Consider the following 20,699-nt stretch of genomic DNA (forward strand, 5'->3'; position numbering starts at 1 on the left):
CAATCTGGCAGCTTCGGCGCACCAGTAAAATTTTTCCCGGTAGCACCTAGCTGTTTTCTTTCTTTTCTTTTTTTTTCTCTCTGTGACTGCTTACACAGCCAACATGCACGTTTCTGTAGCCAGAAGCAAGAAAAGATGCTACTCAACTGCGCATGCGCATGATCCCACTCTTAACTGCTAAAACAAATCTAATGTTAACAGTTGTGACGTCATGCTCATCGGAGGCAATTTATTGTTACGAAGCATTGCATAGTCTTCCTAAAGCCTTTGACACATTTTGCTGTTGGCAGACGCTTGTATGAGCACTGTGTTTTGTTGCTGTATATGGAGCATTTCCTTTGCAATTTAAGTTTTATTTTAGATTTTTCTCTCGTTCATGTTTTATTGCTGTAGTATTATTCTGCAGTAGCAGGATACAGTAATATCCTTTGTTAGAGGTTCTTACCAGTCTAAATTACAAAATTTTAACTGAGAACAAAAACAATGAAAAATTCCCAGAATTCAAAAAAATTTCCAGGTTTTTCCCGGTTTTCTCCTGGATGAAAAAATTCCCGGCTTTTTCCTGGATCTCCCGGTTGTCCCGGGTCGTAGACATCCTGTGTATGGTACCTGAGGTCTTCAGAGTAGAGCAATTTTTCCAAGTCTACTAGCTTCTGACTGTTTTTACATACTTTCTCTGCAAAATTTTTAGCTATTTAATGATGGAAAATGCAATTACAACTTTTAAGTAACAACAGAAAGAAATTTTGTAAACACTGATAGTGAAAACCTTGCACAAGTTGATGTGTTTATATTTGATCCATTTAGAGCGGTGATATGTGCAGCAACAGATATTCTTTTACCTGCAGCCTGCAACATCATTAAACTCACTCAAAACTAAGGAATTTTAGAACTTTTGCAAGTGGGTCCATATGTTACATCCAAATGGTCAACGATCAGTCATGAGCTATGACCCAAAGCACAATGAACCTATCCTTGGCAAATTTTAGTGCTGATTTCTTCTATTGAAGACACTCAGCAGAGATTCTCCTCCTAGCAGGGGCTCTGTGGCACAACGGATACTGCATCTGACTCTGAACGAAGAGGTGACATGTTCAAATCCTGGAAAGGTGATATATTTTTAAAAGTTTTACATGAAATACAAAAATAGCGTTAGCGAGAACTAATTGTAGCAGTTGTTTTGATGGTGTAATGTATTATATAAAACTTCACATTACTCTTAGTCTGAGAAATGGATAACAGAGAATACATGCATTTACTTTGCACAAACAATTCACTTTTTTTGGGAAGCACTACTAGTAGTGAAGAAGTTATCAATATATGCCCACAGTACAAAGAGGTATAGGATGAGGTGGTTTTCTATATGAAGAAATATAAAGCATGTTAAACATGCAGGTAACACAAATGTAAGGGCCGTTTGTGAGACTAAACTAACGTCAGTGTCTCAAGAAGATGAAGATCTTTATACAAGACAATGAAACTTCAAGTTTAAACAATAAGGAAGATAAAAAATAAATAAATAGAACAACATTGTTTCTAATAAAGGCAAAAAGTGTGTGGTCACATTAACCAGAAAATATCTTTTTGAACGTGACGTGTGCACAGCGATTGCAAATGTAAGCACGTGTAAACAGCAAGGAAAACACAGTAACATTCTGTTCCTGATCAGTGTGGTGTAGTTTGTAATTGTAATTTGGTTTTCATATGAGGGGACTGTCGAGCCGTTTTAAAAATGAGTTAAAATATATTTTTAGGTTACATTCAAATCACCAATCTGTGGATATCATCATATAAAATTCGACAGTCTACCACACTAACAACTAAGCTATCGAATAATTTATGTGCAACTGGGTAAAACAACAATTTTCATTAACCGTTTAGTTTCATTGAATGACACTATCCTTCCTGGCAACAGTGGGAAAGCATATTTCACAGTGCAAAACATTTTTAATCAAGTTAGTGAACTTGTGCACTGACGTGGTGGCAATTTGCTGGTCATTCTCTGGAACACTCAAAAACCACTTATCAGGAGTTTTGACAGATGTATCTGTACAGCATAGTACTACACATCATATGGAACTCTTTTTCCCAAACATAAATTCCAAAACAAGACAGCACTGTGAATTAGCATTATGACAGTAGGACCAGCGAGCTTAGCTAATGACATCATAGGCATCACGACTCAAATGGAGTGTATCAGCGGGTTCTCAAAGTATTTGAATTTCTTTTCATTTATTATAAACAAATATTTAAATTCAAGAGGAAAACAGCATGTTAGGAGCACAAAGTGACATAATTAACCATTTAAGACAGTTTCCAGAAAATCAATATCCTATTCAACAATGTCAGACTCAAAGAATAGTGTATGTCCAGCCATTTATGAGACCACTGATAGGATTTAAACACTGAAACTTGCAAAAATGTCATCTAGCTGAAGTTTATAGAGACATGCTCAGATACAGGAGTTGACGATGTAAACAACTGGCTGCAAAATGATAATATTTCCTATGGTTTGACTTCTAATGACAATTATCATTTATTCACCTACAGTAACAACAGCAATGATGGCTTAGCTAATGAAGACAGAGTTAAATCTGAAGATATTATAACATATTAACAGGCAACAACACAGTTATACAAAATAATTACTTGAAACACTAGGCATCATCTACTGAACTGATAAAAGTGAAATGCCCGCACGATTTTGCAGCACATAAATTGCATGCAAATCTGGATCAAAACAAATTTACTGATTGTTTAAAGGCCTAAAATGTATGTAAAAAAATGCATAATTTGTGTCACATGAAAATAAAATAATGTGTATAACCAAAGTCATTATATTTTCCCTGACTTTTCAGCTTACCCAGATTTGTGATAACCTGGATGACATACAGTCTCACCTCGTCTGTATAAATGAGATTTTAGGAAGAGTCACATAAGAATATTTCTACTGTTTACTATTAAACAAAGAATAATGAAAAGAATAAGCTTTTCAAAATTCTGGATGCAAAAATAAATATTACAGACAGACACTTACCCATCTCATTAAACATAAATTCATCCTGATATTCCTTTAGGAACTGTGCAGATCTATTTTCATCAAAGAAGAGGGAGTACACTTTTTTCACATCTTCAATGCCAACCTGTATTAAAGTAAGTAAGTAAGTATCAATATAATGGAAGGAAACATTCCACGTGGGAAAAATTATATATAAAAACAAAGATGAGGTGACTTACCGAACAAAAGCGCTGGCAGGTCGATAGACACACAAACAAACACAAACATACACACAAAATTCAAGCTTTCGCAACAAACTGTTACCTCATCAGGAAAGAGGGAAGGAGAGGGGAAGACAAAAGGAAGTGGGTTTTAAGGGAGAGGGTAAGGAGTCATTCCAATCCCGGGAGCGGAAAGACTTACCTTAGGGGGAAAAAAGGACAGGTATACACTCGCACACACGCACATATCCATCCACACATACAGACACAAGCAGACATATTTAAAGACAAAGAGTTTGGGCAGAGATGTCAGTCGAGGCAGAAGTGTAGAGGCAAAGAAGTTGTTGAAAGACAGGTGAGGTATGAGTGGCGGCAACTTGAAATTAGCGGAGATTGAGGCCTGGCGGATGACGAGAAGAGAGGATATACTGAAGGGCAAGTTCCCATCTCCGGAGTTCGGATAGGTTGGTGTTGGTGGGAAGTATCCAGATAACCCGGACAGTGTAACACTGTGCCAAGATGTGCTGGCTGTGCACCAAGGCATGTTTAGCCACAGGGTGATCCTCATTACCAACAAACACTGTCTACCTGTGTCCATTCATGCGAATGGACAGTTTGTTGCTGGTCATTCCCACATAGAATGCATCACAGTGTAGGCAGGTCAGTTGGTAAATCACGTGGGTGCTTTCACACGTGCCTTTGATCGTGTACACCTTCCGGGTTACAGGACTGTAGTAGGTGGTGGTGGGAGGGTGCATGGGACAGGTTTTGCATTGGGGGTGGTTACAAGGATAGGAGCCAGTGGGTAGGGAAGGTGGTTTGGGGATTTCATAGGGATGAACTAACAAACCCTGCCTGGAACAGTTCCGTCCTCCGTCACAGCGGAACCCACCTCCTCTTCCTCAAAATCACCCTCTCCAAACCTTCCAGGAATTTCTGACTTCCAGCCTTGCATCTCAATCCTTCTTAAAGAACCTTAATCCTACACCCAACATCACCACTGCTGAAGCCCAGGCTATCCGTGATCTGAAGGCTGACCGATCCATCGTCATTCTTCCGGCGGACAAGGGTTCCACGACCGTGGTACTTGATCGTCGGGAGTATGTGGCTGAGGGACTGCGTCAGCTTTCAGACAACACCACATACAAAGTTTGCCAAGGTAACCCCATTCCCGATGTCCAGGCGGAGCTTCAAGGAATCCTCAGAACCTTAGGCCCCCTGCAAAACCTTTCACCTGACCATCAACCTCCTGACCCCACCGACACCCCGCACCCCTACCTTCTACCTTCTTCCTAAAATCCACAAACCCAATCATCCCGGCCGCCCCATTGTAGCTGGTTACCAAGCCCCACAGAACGTATCTCTGCCTACGTAGATCAACACCTTCAACCCATTACATGTAGTCTCCCATCCTTCATCAAGGACACCAACCACTTCCTTGAACGCCTGGAATCCTTACCCAATCTGTTACCCCCGGAAACCATCCTTGTAACCATTGATGCCACGTCCTTATACACAAATATTCCGCACGTCCAGGGCCTCGCTGCGATGGAGCATTTCCTTTCACGCCGATCACCTGCCACCCTACCTAAAACCTCTTTCCCCATCACCTTAGCCAGCTTCATCCTGACCCACAACTTCTTCACTTTTGAAGGCCAGACATACCAACAATTAAAGGGAACAGCCATGGGTACCAGGATGGCCCCCTCGTACGCCAACCTATTCATGGGTCGCTTAGAGGAAGCCTTCTTGGTTACCCAAGTCTGCCAACCCAAAGTTTGGTACAGATTTATTGATGACATCTTCATGATCTGGACTCACAGTGAAGAAGAACTCCAGAATTTCCTCTCCAACCTCAACTCCTTTGGTTCCATCAGTTTCACCTGGTCATACTCCAAATCCCATGTCACTTTCCTTGACGTTGACCTCCACCTGTCCAATGGCCAACTTCACACGTCCGTCCACATCAAACCCACCAACAAGCAACAGTACCTCCATTATGACAGCTGCCACCCATTCCACATCAAACGGTCCCTTCCCTACAGCCTAGGTCTTCGTGGCAAACGAATCTGCTCCAGTCCGGAATCCCTGAATCATTACACCAACAACCTGAAAACAGCTTTCGCATCCCACAACTACCCTCCCGACCTGGTACAGAAGCAAATAACCAGAGCCACTTCCTCATCTCTTCAAACCCACAACCTCCCACAGAAGAACCCCAAAAGTGCCCCACTTGTGACAGGATACTTTCCGGGACTGGACCAGACTCTAAATGTGGCTCTCCAGGAGGGATACGACTTCCTCAAATCCTGCCCTGAAATGAGATCCATCCTTCATGAAATCCTCCCCACTCCGCCAAGAGTGTCTTTCCGCCGTCCACCTAACCTTCGTAACCTGTTAGTTCATCCCTATGAAATCCCCAAACCACCTTCCCTACCCTCTGGTTCCTATCCTTGTAACCGCCCCCAATGCAAAACCTGTCCCATGCACCCTCCCACCACCACCTACTCCAGTCCTGTAACCCGGAAGGTGTACACGATCAAAGGCAGAGCCACGTGTGAAAGCACCCACGTGATTTACCAACTGACCTGCCTACACTGTGATGCATTCTATGTGGGAATGACCAGCAACAAACTGTCCATTCGCATGAATGGACACAGGCAGACTGTGTTTGTTGGTAATGAGGATCACCCTGTGGCTAAACATGCCTTGGTGCACAGCCAGCACATCTTGGCACAGTGTTACACTGTCCGGGTTATCTGGATACTTCCCACCAACACCAACCTATCCGAACTCCGGAGATGGGAACTTGCCCTTCAGTATATCCTCTCTTCTCGTCATCCGCCAGGCCTCAATCTCCGCTAATTTCAAGTTGCCGCCACTCATACCTCACCTGTCTTTCAACAACTTCTTTGCCTCTACACTTCTGCCTCGACTGACATCTCTGTCCAAACTCTTTGTCTTTAAATATGTCTGCTTGTGTCTGTATGTGTGGATGGATATGTGCGTGTGTGCGAGTGTATACCTGTCCTTTTTTCCCCCTAAGGTAAGTCTTTCCGCTCCCGGGATTGGAATGACTCCTTACCCTCTCCCTTAAAACCCACTTCCTTTTGTCTTCCCCTCTCCTTCCCTCTTTCCTGATGAGGCAACAGTTTGTTGCGAAAGCTTGAATTTTGTGTGTATGTTTGTGTTTGTTTGTGTGTCTATCGACCTGCCAGCGCTTTTGTTCGGTAAGTCACCTCATCTTTGTTTTTATATATAAGTAAGTAAGTAAATAAATAAATTAATTAATTAATTAAAAAGCTTTAAGCTTTGCAATTTGCATATCCCTCTCTCTTACCAATTTTTGTGTGTGGGCACACATACATCAGAGAGAGAGAGAGAGAGAGAGAGAGAGAGAGAGAGAGAGAGACTAAAATAAGCTCTGCAACTTTTACATTGACCATTATTGCCACAAATGGTTCCTGGCCTGCCAACCAGTACAATCAACTACTTGGGCTGTTCTGAAAGAGCACCTTTGCTATTATTTAGCACAGAAAATTATTAACACATTTTAGTTTAACATAAAATAAGGAGTTACTGTACTTCAGACACATACCTCAGTGCTCTTCCGACGACGAGCAACAAGGCTGGCAGTAGTGATGAGCTGAATCGCATATCGCAATGATGTCTCCAGTGCAATTCTCGTCAAAACTGTCAGAGCATCATCTGTCATTTCACAGTCCTCTTCTTCACACCTTAATTTAGCGACGAGAAAAATGTCATTCATCTTGAAACTTCACAAAGTATTATAAGAGAATTAAATATCAATATTTTGTGCTCTACAGAAACAAAAGGAAACATCTGATGAAGCTCACATATTGAATTATTGTAGTAACCAATTTAAGCAAAATTTCATTGCATTTATTAAATGTAACAAAGTCACATAGGTATTTAGAAACTGAAAACTGCAATTAACAATTAAGATAAACATTTGACAGTAGTCACCAATGCATCAAACATGAAGGAAACTGAAAAGCAGTGACTGTTGAAAAGATTTTGGGAGTGAGGTCTTCATCTAAGGGCTAACAGCATGAGCAGCAAGTAACATAAAATTCAGCATAGTAGCAATCCTACACACAAAGATATGAAATTACCAGGGGATTTTTCTAGCATGCTATAGCAGTACAAGGGAAATGAAATAAATGATATTATAAGTGAAAATTGAGAATAAACCTAAGAGCTCTGCAGGAGGATTTATAAGCGAAATAAAGAGTGAGGAGGGAATAGGAAAAATCATAGGTCTACAAAACGATCAATAAATTACTGATTAACAGGTGTGGATAATGAGGTCTCCTGGGACTGTAACCATGTAAGAGAGCTGCAAGACTGATGACTGAATGAGTGCTGTACAGTAAAGTAACCTTCAATTCCTTAGACAGGTGTCATATTAAGAAAAGCAGAGCTACCGTCCATACAGTTCTGAGAATGTCAAATATCACTTTTTGGGCTTTTTCAATGCCCCTGTTGAATATTTAAAGCACAGTTGCACATTCTCAAAATTTTTAATGAATATAATATCTTCTAATTTTGTAGGTATGAAGGTTATTTGGGGAGTGAGGTCCAATTTCTTATAAAACTGTTTTATTTAATACTTTACATGTTTCTCTATTTTTCTACATAGTTTCCCTAACTGTTTACAAATGTCACAAAAATCTACAAGCTTTTGCACCCCGTACGTCACAGATGTCTGCCACCTGTGAAAATAACCAGTCCTTAACTGCATTTCTCACGTCATCAGTTGCAAAGCACTTGCTGCTGAGAAACTCCTTCAGGTAGTGAAACACACAAAAATTGCTCGCCACCAAGCCTGGATTGTATGGTAGGTGAACTATCTGTTCCCATCCAAAACATCTGATCAGATTTTGGATGTGGATGGCAGAACGTGGTCTGGCATTGTCATGCAGCAACAAAACTCCATATGTCAGGAATCAATGATGCTTATTCCGTATTGCACGTCGTTGAGTCAGGGTAGCGCAATAAACAGCTGCATTTATTGTTGTCCCTTGCTGCATAAATTTGCCTAACAATACTCCAAGTCTATCCCAAAACACGGTTACCATAACCCTACGTATCGAGACTGTCTGCTTGGCCTCTAGTTTGACTGGTGAAATCATGTGACATCATTCCATTGACCGACGTTTAAACTCTGGGGTCATGTGAGAAACCTACGTCTCGTCCCCTGTGACAATGCTCTCTAAAAATTGATCATCTTGCTCATGATATTGGTAAAAAATCAATAACACAAGCCACTCTTTCCATTTTGTGTTTCTCAGTAACCAGCCTGGGAACACAATGTGCACACAATTTGCAAAATTGCTACTTTTCAGAGAGAATTTTGTGCAAAGTTGTTCTACCCACATACGGAAATTCATGCCAACACTACAGCTGAAGCTATGAATCACCAGTCTATAAACCTTTTTGTCCAAGGCTTTGACCAAATAATCTGAGATCACTGACCGTCGGCCCAAATGCAGTTCACCATGGAGATTTTCCTGCATTTCCTTGAAAGCTATCGCTCACTCACACACTTGGCTGTCACTCATCACACTGAGTCCCAACAACTCGCTTATTTGTCTATGAATTTAAGCTGCTGCAACATTCCTTGCCGTCAAAAACCAAATCACTGACCTTCTTTCACAGTCAGTAAGTTGATCAAGTGTTTTAAATATTTTGAACTCACTGTAAACAGCACACTGCGACAATATCAATGAAAATCAAGCCATTTGAAGAGCAAGGCACGCCAGCAGTTGGTGCACATGCCCATTTCAATGTCTGCGGGACATTCGATTAGCTAAGGAGCCTCGGACCCTACTTTCTAATTAACCTTGTACTGCATAACGGAAATGAAATACGTGATAGTGAGATACAAGATCACACTGCGATAGGAAACCAGTGGTCGGAAATGCATACTTACTATGTTATATACACACACAGCATACACTGCATAACAGCAATGTAGCTCACGGTAACTGCTCAACGTGATGATGCAGTTTCAATGCAAGCATGGAAATGACACATGAAGTTCTCCAGCACTCTCTCAAAGACACTTGGTGTCTGTTGTACCAGGAGACACGCAGCTTGGATGCTAGCAAGCAGATCTTTGTCCGCTTCTATGGGGGTTTCATACAACAATGTCTTCACCTAATTCCAGAGGAAAAATTACAGAGGTGCGAGATTCTGCGATCATGCTGGCCACAGGTGAGTCCTCCCTTCCAGTTCGACAACGAGTGCATGTGTTGTTCTGGTGCTCACAGACATTAACATTGAAGTGCACTTGTGCACCATCATGTTGTAACCACATCCTTTCGCATACAACAAGTAGTACATCTCCAAGAACTGTAGCAGCACATCTCACAGGAACACTGTACCAGTCAAATGAGGAGGCAGCAAATACAGTCCTATTAGGTGATCTTGGACAATGCATGACCGTACACTGTCAGAGAATAGTTCCTGATGGCCATCAATGTTGGTGGTATAGGCATTGTCCTCACTCCAGACATGGCTGTTGCAGCTGTTGAAAACACGATCACAGGTGATTGAGGCCTCATCTGTGAACTGTACAAAATTCAGCACTACAGGACTGTGGTGAATAATCAATTGATAGAAGTAAAGGCGGGGCTCAAACTGTTGGTTCCAGAGCTTGCACACATTCTTTATGAGAGGGATGTAATACCTGTTCCAACCGAACTTGCCACTCTGTATCCTTCAAAGTCTGCATTTCACTGCAAGTTGATGGATGCTTATTGCTGGGTAGTTGGCCACGTGATCCAACACCACCTACTCAAAGTCTGGTGTTCGGATATGTCTTTCGTGGTAAACTAGGCTGACATACTGTGGCATGAATGACTCCATCTTTCATAAGTTGGTATCACTAGAGATAAACTTCTTCCAATTAGAGTGACACCTGTTGGGGAAAGCTTTCTCTGTATGTTTTACAGATATTACATCCTGCCGCCCCATACGTTAAATGCATGTGTCAACTCTCATGCCAAATAATGTTCTATCTTTGACTATGCATCATGTACTGTACACAGTAATACCCGACACATGGACACATCAGAAGCCGTTTGAAGCAAAGGACACCTTACACCAGGGGTAGTGTTATGTATGCAGCACAGTTTAATACACTGGTGCAGTGCATGGGGTCATCGCATGACACACGTGCTGTAAGTTAAGTCTTGTACAATATGTCTGTTTCGTGGTCATGGGTGTACGCTGTTTATCACCCGCTGCCTGTTCCAGTGTACAACAGACACCCAGGATTTTTGTGCGAGTGTGGCAGAACTACATGCACCATTGAAATACACGAATTCAGAATGGCAGTCATTGCTTCGAACAATTACTATGTGCTACATTGCTGTTATGAGGCATAACTGTATGTGCCCCAAATATACTAAATATGCATTTCTGACTATTGGTTCCCTGTCTCTATAGAATCAGTTGTGGATCCACCATCACCTGTTTCAATTTGACCCAAAAGGTTTGAGACACCCTGTATATTTGAAAGCACACATGGCCAGATGCTTCAACAAGGAGTTTAATTTACTCACAGAGTAATATGTACAAATATACATTTGGTCGCAATAGACCACTGGCCATTTTAGTCCCAATGTTTAATTTTTTCTTAAAAATGTAATGTAGTGTGCCTTTTTTAAAACAATGAAGTTTCGTTCTCACATAAGGCCTTGTTTATTCTAGCAAACTTAAATTGAATGCCACGGACAGAACAGTTTTTCCTCAGTCTCCTAGCTATCATTCCTATGTGATAAAAGCTTCGAAGTTATTGCAGTGTTGGTATTTTTTTGGTTGTTCATAATATTGCTCAACGACGTTAACAGTAAATGCGATATTGCCGTGTTTGAAGGGAACTGCGGCGACTACAGCCTTTATGAAATACACGAAATGTATTCGTAATTGTGAATAGGAACACTATCACTTGTGTAACGAAATGACGACAATGAAAATTTGTGCTGGACTGGGGCTTGAACACAGACTTCCTGCTTACTGACACACATTTTCAACGTCGTCAATCCATTATACAGCTGATGGATGTCCATATTCACAATTTGAACACATTTCATATTAACGCTACCTGATCACACCTGCCCATGAAGGCATTTTCTGTGGTCGAGGTGAAAGTATACACTACAGTGAACTAGAACATGGCTGTGCCTAGCCACTCGACTGTGCTAGCTCCTGCAACAGACAGATCTACAGTTCACTTTATTACCAATATGTGTTATTCCAAATCAGTCATTTATGCGAGTGGATAGCCCATTGTAGGTTAACACACAACGCAATATAAGTTTTCTTGTCTGAGAAAGTAATGCCTGTGCTAAACTGCTGTACACAGAACACAGTAAACAAAAAAAGCACCACTTGGTCTTCAAGATAGCTGTGTCACAGGGCAATATCCCATACAGAGGTGGGTTACAAAGTAACTTATTCTAAATTTATAGTGACAATTGAAAATCCATGGTATACTGGGGCTTGAAATTTCTGTCAATTGAAGAAGCAGTAGGAAGTCCAACAAGCAAGCAGTTTATTCTGCAGATTGTTCTTTTCTCTTATGCCCCACTGCTCATCCCCCACTAACAGATGACAATCTACTCTCATAGAATTCATAAAGACAACTCTTTCTCATGCTGATGCTGCACATTTCCTGGCAACCGCGTGTACTCTTCCACGTCTTCTAATATGAGATTTTCCTAACAGAATGACTTATCCTTCCTTAGATTTGGAGACATGGAAGAATAAGATGGATATGATATTCTGTTGGCTACATTTATTGAATGAACAGACACGAACACATCACTTGCCCAAGCAGGTATATGTATCTCTTACCCTTGCACGTCATTTTAATTCCAACACAGAGAGCAAGAAGCAATCACATCACGGTAAAGCCGCCACAAATTTCCTTACTGCTTCCAAGAAGGAAAAGGGAGGAGAGGAAGTGTCTATACTTAAATTGTAACATACAAGCCAATGTGAGTATTTTTGGATAAATGCGGAAATTGCTGTGTAAAAGTAAGTTTTCTGATATTTCATATTAAACTTTCCAAATTTTTGTGTACCATCTAGCTATATCAACGAAAATGTTTTCTTTGGGATTAATGTTGCCAAGAGTGAAAGCAGTTTGTTTACAAACTAGCTCTGCAAAGTAAGATATCCATATATGAATTGGTCTGTACTGGAAGGGCCTATATCCAGTTCAATGTCTTTTTTTTTTTAGAAAAAAAAGGAAGAGTGTAATCCATTATAATGTGTCTTAAGTATGTGTAATACGAGCTGATGTTCAAACATTAGCCTAGAGTGGGTGATGAAATATTAATACTGGTCAGAGATCCTAAAAATTTTGACTCTGGCCCTTTCAGTACGGATAAATTCATATAATGTAAACTTGATAAAGACTGCCTAAAAAATATGAAACATGGTGTAGGAGTAAGTAAGGAGAAGGGATAAAGCAGAAGAGAAAAGTGTCTCTGTGCTGTGTGTGTGTGTGTGTGTGTGTGTGTGTGTGTGTGAGAGAGAGAGAGAGAGAGAGAGAGAGAGAGAGAGAGAGAGAGAGAGAGATATTACACATTCACAACTGAATTGTTTTAATGGTAGCATGCACTCTTCAAACAATCTTTCATCTAAGTATTTAGATAAATGAATACTCCACCTAATTTTTAAAATCTCTTTCAACTCCTTTTCCTGGTATGGTGACGTAGACACAATTATCATACGGTCAAGAAGGTCAAGAGGAATTCCATGAGGTGATCGGTAATTGGTGCCTCTTATCCGAGTTATGCCACGATTGGTAGCCATAATGACAACTGGAGCCATCTCATTCTCTAACGCACGATTCAGGAATGAAAAGCACTCAATGTCTAACATATGGACCTAGTGTAGACAATGACAATATATTAGTCAAAAAAGACAGGCAATCTTAAAATCGAAGCATAAACGATGCTACAGCTAATTTCTGAGAAATTGTGGACTGCATTATGTACTTAACCCTAATAATTCTGTAAACGAGCATCATGCAAGACTCAAACTAGATTATGGCCAGGACTTATAAGCAAACAGACATCTTACTCATTACAAATTCAACAGTGGACATTTACATTGTTTCATTACAAATTTATACAGTTCAAATATACACATCAAAAAAAGTTTTGTATCATTCCTATTCCCAGAACTGCATGAGCAGCGCCTACTACACGGCCGACAGCCAATCAGTTCCAGTCATTCCACCAGGAAGGAGGTACACGGCTCGTGTTCTTTGTAGTTCAACCATGCCTACACGGTCAATACCGCAGTTCAATCATGTCCGCATTGTTACTTTGTGCCAAGAAGGGCTCTCAACAAGGGAAGTGTTCAGGCATCTCAGAGTGAACCAAAGTGATATTGTTCGTACATGGAGGAGATACAGGAACTGTCGATGACATGCCTCGTCCAGGCTGCTCAAGGGCTACTATTGCAGTGGGTGCCTTTTACCTACGGATTACGGCTCGAAGCAACCCTGACAGTAATGCCACCATGCTGAATAATGTTTTTTGTGCAGCCACAGGATGTTGTGTTACGACTCAAACTGTGCACAATAGGCTGCATGATGCACAACTTCACACCCGAGGTCCATGGCGAGGTCCATCTTTGCAACCACGACACCATGCAGCGCAGTACAGATGGGCCCAACAATGCCAAATGGACCACTCAGGATTGGCATCATGTTCTCTTCACCGATGAGTATCACATATGCCTTCAACCAGACAATCGTCAGATACATGTTTGGAGACAACCTGGTCAGGCTATTTGCCTTAGACACACTGTCCAGTTAGTGCAGCAAGGTGGAGGTGCCCTGCTGTTTTGGGGTGGCATTATGGGGGGCTAACATATGCCACTGGTGGTTATGGAAGGTGCCGTTAACGGCTGTACAATACGTGAACGCCATCCTCCGACTGATAGTGCAACCATATCGGTTGCATATTGGCCAGGCATTCGTCTTCATGGACGACAATTCGCACCCCATCGTGCACAGCTTGTGAATGACTTCCTTCAGGATAACGACATCGCTCAACTAGAGTGGCCAGCATGTTCTCCAGCCAGGAACCCTACTGAACATGCCTGGGATAGATTGAAAAGGGTTGTTTATGGAAGAAGTGACCCACCAACAACACTGAAAGTTCCAGAACCGAGGTGATTCAAAACTTTTTTTCATGTGTGTATGAATTTCATATTTTTCTGTAACATACTGCACACGAACTTCAAAATTTAGTTTACAAAGAGAAAAATCAAATTGGATATTAAACTTACAATTTCAGGGAAATGATACATTAGGAAAATCTATGTATACAAGGATTCCCAAGTTGCCACATGTTGCAGTGAGACAAACAAGACTATTCAACATGTAAAACCAGATGCAATTTTCAGAAAATTTTAGTGTCACCACAAAGCAATATTTTATAATTTTGAAAAGTTACATTTAATATACCTTATGTGGAGTTGCAATAGTAAATTTGGCAGTAACTGCAGTCAGAGTTTGATGAGTACAGCTGCCCTGAATCTAAACTGAAATGACTTTACAAATGTAAAAATACCCATAAAAAATACAATTCAAGTTGTGTACGTGGAAAAGGAAAAACAGTTCCTGGATTTCCCCAGATTTTCCGGTTAAAAATACATGTTTTCTGTGTTAAGTGACAGTATACTTTTCCTTGGAATCATAAAACTTATCAATCCTTCGAATGGTAAAGGTTTTATACACCAGCGTGGAACTTCCCAGCACTTTAGCAAACAAAACCCAGCAAATAAAAACACGTTTTGGAAAAATCTTTGGTGCAGAAAAACCATGTACATTGCATATCTTTGTATTATGAAAGCATAAACACAAATTCCAATAAACACAGCACGTTATAATCCAAAGCATTGGTATAGATATTGCGATGCATTTTTGTCAACCAATCATAGTTCATGTCACGTGATCTCGCCAACCAATGACAGCAAATATTCAGAGCATGGGACACATGATGTAGTCAGCCAATAGCAACATCACACAAATAGGGAAAGTTAATTGTTTAAACTAACACAAAGAGTGTAGCTATAAGAGAAGTTAAGCTTTCACATATAATATATGCCTTTTGTGCATGTGTTACCCTTTAAGATATATCAAACAGAAACATGCCAGTAAAATTTCAAATAATGTCATAAATGTCTGGTCATCTGGACCTAAAATTTTTCTAACTGGCTGGTCCTCAAAAGTGTTAAGTTTTCAATGATATCTTGCATAAAAAGAAATTTACGTCGAAAGTAACACTTCTCACACCATCATTCACAATCTGTTAGGTTCATTTGAACATTTGCCAGATAGAGCCAGGAAACTACCGTCACTGCACATGCACACCTACGACCACGTGAGAAGCTTATGCTTTGTGTTTGCTACGCTCATATGCCTTTCACTGCATTTCTGTTTGGTCTATGTTTAGCACAGCGGTATGTTGTTCTGAGGAGACACATGGAGTTATTGCACTTAGGGCAAAAGTTGTATCAGATCCTACACACATAAGGAACACAAAATAAGAAAGCAGTCCATGGCATAATACTCATTTTGAAACTAGTCTCTACAGCTCAAAGTACTCTCATATTACTATGTGGTAATTTTAACAGGTTTTTCTTACTCTTGCTCTGCAATACTGTTACATAACATTTCCAATCAGGTTTACAACACACAACACTCCATAAAGCTAGTAAGAAGGAATACAAATTCTTGCAAAAAATAAAAATTGTTTGTATCCTCCAGAACTACGAACACTTAAGTTTTTCATTACTTTTTCAAACTGTATAAAAAATTACAAGGTTATTTGTGTAGCCAAGAAAGTGTGTAATTGGCAGGTTATGCCCTACTCCAGGAGTAAATATAAAGCCTTGTGGGGAGTCACAATGATAAAATCAAGGTGCGCTGCCAGTCTGTAATATGTTGAAGAATGGCATTCTGTAAATTTAAGAGGTAAACAACACAAATTAAGAAACAATGTAAAACCTAGAGGAGGTACCAGGCAATTGCTGAAACATGTCTTGTGATCAAAAAATATTCTTTTTCATGGAGGGCGGACACATACAACTCGGCTAAAGCTGTCAATATATTTTAAACAAAACATTTTATTCAATACCACTGATGAAATTTGCCTGCTTATTTATACTGAAGTGAAGATTTACATATGTCTGTATGTATACAGCATTAAGAGATCTTGCATTATGTCATAAAAGAAACAGAACACCAGAGACCAGAGAACACACCATGAGCATCGGAATTTCGTAAATCTTACTCTAATGCATAATTGCACATGTGTATGTCTAGATTTACAATAAAGTAGGCACCTACCTGGCATTAAGCGTTTCAGTGTGGTTTTCAGGAAACAGCTGAAATTAGCTAACAGTGTGGAATGAACAACTTTGTTTCAAATAAATTGACTGTCTCTGTGGAAAAGATTAATGAAAGCCAAATGTCTTCAGCAAACTGGTAAAAATAACTTCCTGTTATGTAAAGCAATTAAGGCTTGATTGCCAATAACATGGAAATAAAAACTGGAACTAATAACATGTTTTAATCTTTCATAATTATGTGAAGGTATCTTAATTCACTTGATGGCTGCCAGCCACAGAAACCTGTTTTGTTTTCATTTGAAACAAGAGCTGTGAACGAAAATAGCAAAATCACTACACACAAATATGGGTCATGTGGAAACTACCAACCCCATTCCAATTGTTCTGCGCATGAGTGAATCTGGCAGCTTCATGTGCCAGGAAAGTTTTTCTGGGTAGCATCTGGCTGCTTGATGCTACTCCATACTCCCAATTATCCAGCAGGAGAAGACGCTGTTCATATGCGACTTCAGTTCTGTGCGCACACGAGCCTATTGGCAAGTGCTCAAATGAACCAAATTTAAACAGTTGTAATGCCATTCTCATCAAAAGCAGTTTCTTGTTACGAATTATTGCAGAATCTTCATCCTTAAGCCTTTGACACATTTTGTTGTCAGCAGAGGCTACTGTGCGCACAGTGTTGTAAATGGTTCATTTTCTTTGCATCTTAAGTTTTATTATGGCATTTTTTTTCTCTCGTTTGTGTTTTATTGCTGCAGATAATTCTGCAGTAGCAGGCTTTGTTTCAGTTACTCTCAAGAGCAAAGGAGGATGTTTACTTTCCTGGCAGTGAACCATAATTTATTGCACAAATCAAAACACGCTTCACACAACCATCACATTTATTTAACATTGGGGGGGGAGCTTCTTAAGCAATTTTCATACTACATTTTGCTATGTAAATAACGAGTATAAAGTGAATAGGTTCTCACTTACAAAGAAAGAAAAGACAGCAATAGTTTCCAAAATTTGCAATGAATGAACCAATTGAACATATAACGAGCTTCTGCTTTAATTTGTTTCCTAGAATGGCTACCACAGTCATGACAATAAATTGACAACACAGACATGTATCAATGCCTTCAAGAAAGAATATCTTTGAAAGGATCACAGCCACAGTATCTCTTGTGACGTATACATACGTAATGGCACGTCTACTGCTTGACAGAACTGTCGATTTTCAAGGTGTATGTTGTTAACCTGAAGTTGTCCGATTTCTGCCAAATCAGCACTAGGAGCTGAGAGGATGAGAGTGTCGATATTCAGTTTGCTGAATGCTGTAAGAACAGTCAACTGTAGTGGGTGATGATGGATACAAAGCACACCTGTGACTATCAAGTAACATGGATCTAACAGTTTGCAGATCAAAATTGGTTCACACAGACAATAAGACACTAAATTTAAGTTAATGCTTATTCATGAAGCAAACACCACAAACAGCAGCACAGAAGGAAGAAAATTTGATGTCACAAAACTGAATGTTCCTAGGTGGCATCAGGAAAAGAATAAATTAGAGATTGCCAGATCTACACAAAAAACCTTTTGAGGGACCAAGTCACAGAAGGTTTTACAAACTGGAGCAGCAGGTGTTCAGTATATGTATAAGAAATGCAATTAATGCTTTCAAATTACTTGAAAAATTATCCGAATGAAGGTGCCGAAGAAAAACACGAATTTTCCAACTGCCCACATCACAGAATTCAAAGTAAGTACAGGCTAGTGTGAGACAATGACGAAGAAGGTCCAGCTCATGTTATGATTCAGAACAACACTAGTTTAGTGACATCCTATGGCAACTGACAAAAAAAGAACTACTTGTGCATCAGCATCATGTTCTCTATCTCACATAACTCAACAATTGTTTACAGTTGACAGTGTTAAATTTTTGAGGCACCTTTAAGATACTTATATGCTGCACACAAGATGCCTGGAATGAATTCAGTTACTCAACCCAAAGAGGTTGCACTCGGTTGACGTTGAGACTCTGGACAAGCAAGTCAATTTCCAGAATGCTATTCTCCACAAACCATTCTCTCACAGGCGCTGCTTTATGACATTGTGTATTGTCGTGCTGATACGACAAAGTGTCGTATCTTAACTGTATTGTACATGACACACAATGCTGTAAAATGTGTGCATACCATTCCACATTTAGTGTGATAAGGGGACCATACTATAAACACAAAAGAAACACCCCTGTATCACAACACCATCTCCTCTATACTTCACTGTTAACACTACATGAGAGCAGATGACGTTCTCCAGTCATTCACTAAACCGAAACCATTCCACCGCATCACCACAAGGTATGCAGAGATTAGTCAGGCCAAATCACTTTCTTCCATTGATTTTACACGATTACTTACAGCCACTTTTTGCAATGCTCAACAATCCCTCTCCGTCAGTACATGAGATCTGCGTGCACTTTGTTTAGCTGTGAATGTGCCTTCACATTTCCACGTCACAATTATGACAATAACAGTTGACTTTGGTAACTTTACAAGGGCTGAAATGTCCCTGATTGATGACATCCAATGACTAGATCACGTTCGAAGTAACTGACCTTTCCCAATCGACCCGCTGCTGCTGCCGGCAACATAATACTCACTGCCTCTTGTGACATCTAGCAGTCATAGTCCATAGCTCCAGGTACAGTGGTTAGCGTTGCTGCCTTTACATCATGATGTCCGAGGTTTGATCCCCGAACAAGTCAGAGATGTTCTTCACTTGGGGACTGGGTGTTTGTGTTGTTCTGATCATTTCATCTCATCTTCATCAATGCTCAAGTGGAGTCGAATAGAAAGACTTGCACCAGGCAACTGAACAACCGTACAATCATTTTATTTCCACATGACACATGTCAGGATACTTTTGATCAGACAGTGTATATCAGAGCTATAGAAACCTAGTAGAACATTGGGATCATTTCGACACTTGTCCATACAGCCATAAAAAATAATTTGTGAGAATACTCTTCAAAAGCATTCTGTCTACTGTTCCTATTATCCCAGCTTCCTCAAGCTACAGATGCAAGCAGTTCACACTGATTTTATTTACCATTAACAACAACTACTACAAGACAAACGCCCCAAGACGTGAACTCAAGAATCCATTACATACGTTGGAACAGAACATTTAATGACAGTAAGTACATGAAAAATGGATTTAGTTAAAACACACATGTATGTAAAGTGTTACCTCATCAATAAATAATACACCAGGAACAATTTCTGCTTTGCCTTCTTCTCTCCATTCAGCAACTTTCATATCAATTTGTTCTCGCACTTCAAACTTTATTTCACCAGTATCACCTAAAATATGAAGAAGCCAGTGCCAATATTAGTAATTTGAATAATGTCAAAGTATACATAATATCAACAGAGATACCATGTGGTGCTTTCCAGAGAATAAAAAACAATGGAGATCTCTTTGTATAAGGCTACCTTAAAGAAACTCTTATGGCAAAATAAACCACTAACCTACAACCTTAATGAGATTCTAACAAGATTTAAGCCTCAGTACCCAAGTTGCTGTCAGTCTCTCACTGTTTATCACTATTGTGGCCCAATCTAACTTGTGAAGGTTACCAACAGTCAATAGTTCCACTTTACTCCATAAATTCACAGCAAATACAGTTTAGTACATAAGTAGCATGACGTACAATTAGGGTAGGTTGGCAGCCAGACATCTAAGAATGTTACAGATATTTAAAGGGTAAATAGTTGCAAATGGCCTGAATTAACAGCATCCCAAATTGAGATACATCTTCACAACTATATGTTTCCCCACTCAACCACACCATCAACTAGTCTGAGCAAACTGATAATGAATTGTGTCTATGTAAACATGTTGATAGTAGTTAGTAGTTGTTTGGTTTGGGGGAGGGGACCAAACAGGGAGGTCATCAATCCCATTGGAATAGGAAACGATGTCGGCCATGCCCTTTCAAAGGATGCATCCCAGAATTTGACTGAAGCGCTTTAGGAAAATCATGTAAAACCTAAAGCAGGATGGCTGGACGCAAGTTTGAACCG

At 40.1% G+C, this 20,699-nt stretch overlaps 1 protein-coding gene across 2 annotated transcripts in view; it reads right to left on the bottom strand.

The window, feature by feature from the left end:
• Nucleotides 1–20,699, bottom strand: part of LOC126419222 (ruvB-like 2) — a 115,911-nt gene that overhangs the window by 22,031 nt on the left and 73,181 nt on the right. For both annotated transcript variants that reach the window (XM_050086359.1, XM_050086358.1), the window contains exons 7-10: nt 19,864–19,976; nt 12,926–13,146; nt 6,818–6,956; nt 3,038–3,143 (exon numbers count right to left, since the gene is read on the bottom strand). In XM_050086359.1, the coding sequence (XP_049942316.1) occupies nt 3,038–3,143; nt 6,818–6,956; nt 12,926–13,146; nt 19,864–19,976 (579 nt within the window). The remainder of the gene's footprint in view (nt 1–3,037; nt 3,144–6,817; nt 6,957–12,925; nt 13,147–19,863; nt 19,977–20,699) is intronic.

The sequence above is a fragment of the Schistocerca serialis genome, chromosome 9 (assembly GCF_023864345.2).
Source record: "Schistocerca serialis cubense isolate TAMUIC-IGC-003099 chromosome 9, iqSchSeri2.2, whole genome shotgun sequence".
Lineage (NCBI taxonomy): Eukaryota > Metazoa > Arthropoda > Insecta > Orthoptera > Acrididae > Schistocerca > Schistocerca serialis.